The 2,829-nt window shown below is 33.7% G+C and overlaps 1 protein-coding gene across 1 annotated transcript in view; it reads left to right on the top strand.

The window, feature by feature from the left end:
* DNAJC1 (DnaJ heat shock protein family (Hsp40) member C1) overlaps positions 1 to 2,829 on the top strand; it is a 205,241-nt gene that overhangs the window by 93,494 nt on the left and 108,918 nt on the right. The window contains exon 7 of the mRNA XM_011364405.2: positions 980 to 1,070. Coding sequence (XP_011362707.1) covers positions 980 to 1,070 — 91 coding nt within the window. The remainder of the gene's footprint in view (positions 1 to 979; positions 1,071 to 2,829) is intronic.

Below are 2,829 nucleotides of genomic sequence, written 5' to 3'. Positions count from 1 at the left end.
ATGAAAATAATAAATATATACATACATACAGAAACAGTATACAAGAAAGAATTACTGTGTTGGGGAAGGTTAGAAAGACTTGCAAAGGAGATGATGCTTGAGTAGAATTGTTAAAGATAAATAGGAGTTTTTCAGAATAATGACAAGGGAGCAAAATATTCTAGCTAGAGGGCAAAGCATCTCCAAAGACACGGAAGCATAGCACAGTGTGGCTTGGCAGCTACAAGCAGTATTGCTATAGCAAAGATGAAGTTTGAGTCGAAGAGTGGTGAAAATGATCTGGTTTTGCTTTTTTCATTGTCAGGATCTTCATATGCCTAGAGCATCAACTTATTTGTTTCTGTATCTGTGATTATTGAAGGCCCAGTCAGCTTTCAGTGCTCTGCTAAGGTCTTACCTATGTGCCACTCATAGAGACTTCAGCCACTACATCTTGACACCTGAGTGTCTGTATACTGTGTGTGTCCTCAGTCCTCAACCCTCCGTGATGGGAACTGGTTTCTTAGTGTGGTGGAAGGAGGAACGACAACTTTCACTTATATCTACAAGGTCATATAGGTTTTGCAATCAGGTTTTCATATAATTTTGAAAAAATTTTGGAGGAAAAAGACTACTGTGAAAGCAGTGTTAGTACAGTAATACAATTTACTATACCAAATAATTCAATTCAGTTAAACGAATGTGTTTTTCTGCTTTCTGTCCATGCAATAGCACAGTATTGAGAAAATACACCCCCCCTTCCTTATCTGAGAGAAAAGACGGTACTTAAATTCATGCTCAGGCAGTGTCTGGCTTTCATCGGCTCTCTAAGAGAGAAAAATAATAGAGAACAGTTTCTTCTGTTCATAAAATTTGAAAACATAAACACAAAGGAAGACTACTTGTTAAAGAATATGCTACTTTAAAATGAAGTTATGTGGAAGATACCAACAAAGCAAATTGACTTTCATGTTAATTTATTTATAACTTCTTTTTTAAGGATGCTGGGCAGTTTTATGCTAAATATAAAGAAACAAGATTGAAGGAAAAGGAAGATGCATTGACTAGAGCTGAACTTGAAACACTTCAGAGTGAGTTTTAAACATTGTCTTAATTGTGTTAACAAAATCATATAACGCTGATTATTTAAATTCAGATTTTCCCTTAAATTCAGTAGTAATTAAATTTTCTGTGCTGCTTTTTTTTTTTTTTTTTTTTTACCATTCTCTAGAGCTACTTAATGTATCATATGTGGAAAATACTATGTTAGTAATTACTGAGCCATCTACAGTTTAATACCAGAAGGACAGATGAAATCGCTATGGGGGTATATAGTTCCTCAAGTCCAAGAGGCATCCAGAATCTAGAAAGTCCTAAAATACTCCAGGGCCATAACTGTCATTGGCATTGAGTCTTTACTGATCAGCCAACTCACAGTATCATAGTAATAAGTGGGAAACCTGAAAACATCAGTGGTTTTTGTTTTGGAAGTCTTTGTTTCAATTGTATTATTGTTATATGATACAAAAAGCTTTGACTAAATTATCAGTATGTTGAAGTCTTCCATTGAAAACTAAAGACAATTCTTGCTGATTTTAGGAAAAGTTGAACATACTGTTAAAGAAGACATTTTCCCAGCCCTGGCCTTTTTGTCTAATTTTTCATATCTCCATCTTTCCCACACATATATAGTCTGTCTCTTTACATTGCTTTATTTTTCTTCAGAGCGTTTAACACTCCTTAATTTTTATTCATTTTGTTTTACCATCTCGTTTCCCCAAATGAATGTAAGCTATATGAGGGTAGGGGCTACTGTTTCTATCCAAGCACCTCAGAGAGTCCTTGGCATATAGTAGGTGCTCTGTAAATACTCATTGCCTGCATTTGAGGAGGTGAAATCTCTATTTTAAAAAGTCCAGTTTACATATTTTGGGTTCACATTTCTTTCCCTTCCATTGACCTTGATTCCTAGAGAAGCGCATGATATGCGTGGTACCAGTCTGGGCACAGAAGACAGTAAAAAGATAATTAATACCTAGTAAGTCACACCGATAAATGGGTACATATGCACAGCAAGCATAGTTTTGCAAAAACAACTTGTGTGCTTTTGAGGGTATGCAGTAAATCTGTCTTATAGCTGATAGAAGTAATTTAGCCAAATCAAACTGGAAAAGAGCAGCTGTTTCTAGGAGCAGATAAATTAATTCAAAAGTTTCAACAACTACAAATACAAAATAATAATCCAATCAACTATATACTTGTTTAGAGCGGACTTCTGTTAAGAGGGAAAAGTTTAGGATGACAGAGGATTACATATTAAAATTGACTGATGTGTGTGTTGGGGAGTAAGGGCGGACAAGCGATTAGTATTGTTATATTAAACCTAAGATTAAAACAGAAGCATTTGTTGAAATCATTTTAATTAAATTGAAAAAATCAACGAATAAATCTCTAAATGTAATTTTTATATAATTATTTTTATGTAAAATTTAACATAAAAATTTTCTAAACCTTTTAAGACTAGTCAAGGGAAAATACCATATTTACTACAAGAGAAAAATATCAAACTAGCCCAAAATTTACCTCTAGAGGCAGTGCGAATACACTAATTTCATTGCTTTTGTAGGTGTGTCTTTTTTTTAAGATATAATTAACATATAAAATTAGTTTCAGGTGTGCAACATAACGATTGAATATGTGCATATATTGTGAAATGATCACAATAAGTCTAGATAACATCCATCATACTCTAACACATAGTTACAATTGCTTTTTCCTGTGATGAGAACTTTTAAGATTCTCTTAGCCACTTTCAAATATACAATACAGTATAGTTAACTCTAGTCAGCA

This window comes from Pteropus vampyrus, unplaced genomic scaffold (genome assembly GCF_000151845.1).
Source record: "Pteropus vampyrus isolate Shadow unplaced genomic scaffold, Pvam_2.0 Scaffold96, whole genome shotgun sequence".
NCBI lineage: Eukaryota > Metazoa > Chordata > Mammalia > Chiroptera > Pteropodidae > Pteropus > Pteropus vampyrus.
Note: the sequence above shows the minus strand (reverse complement) of the source record. Positions and strands in the feature narration are given on the sequence as shown.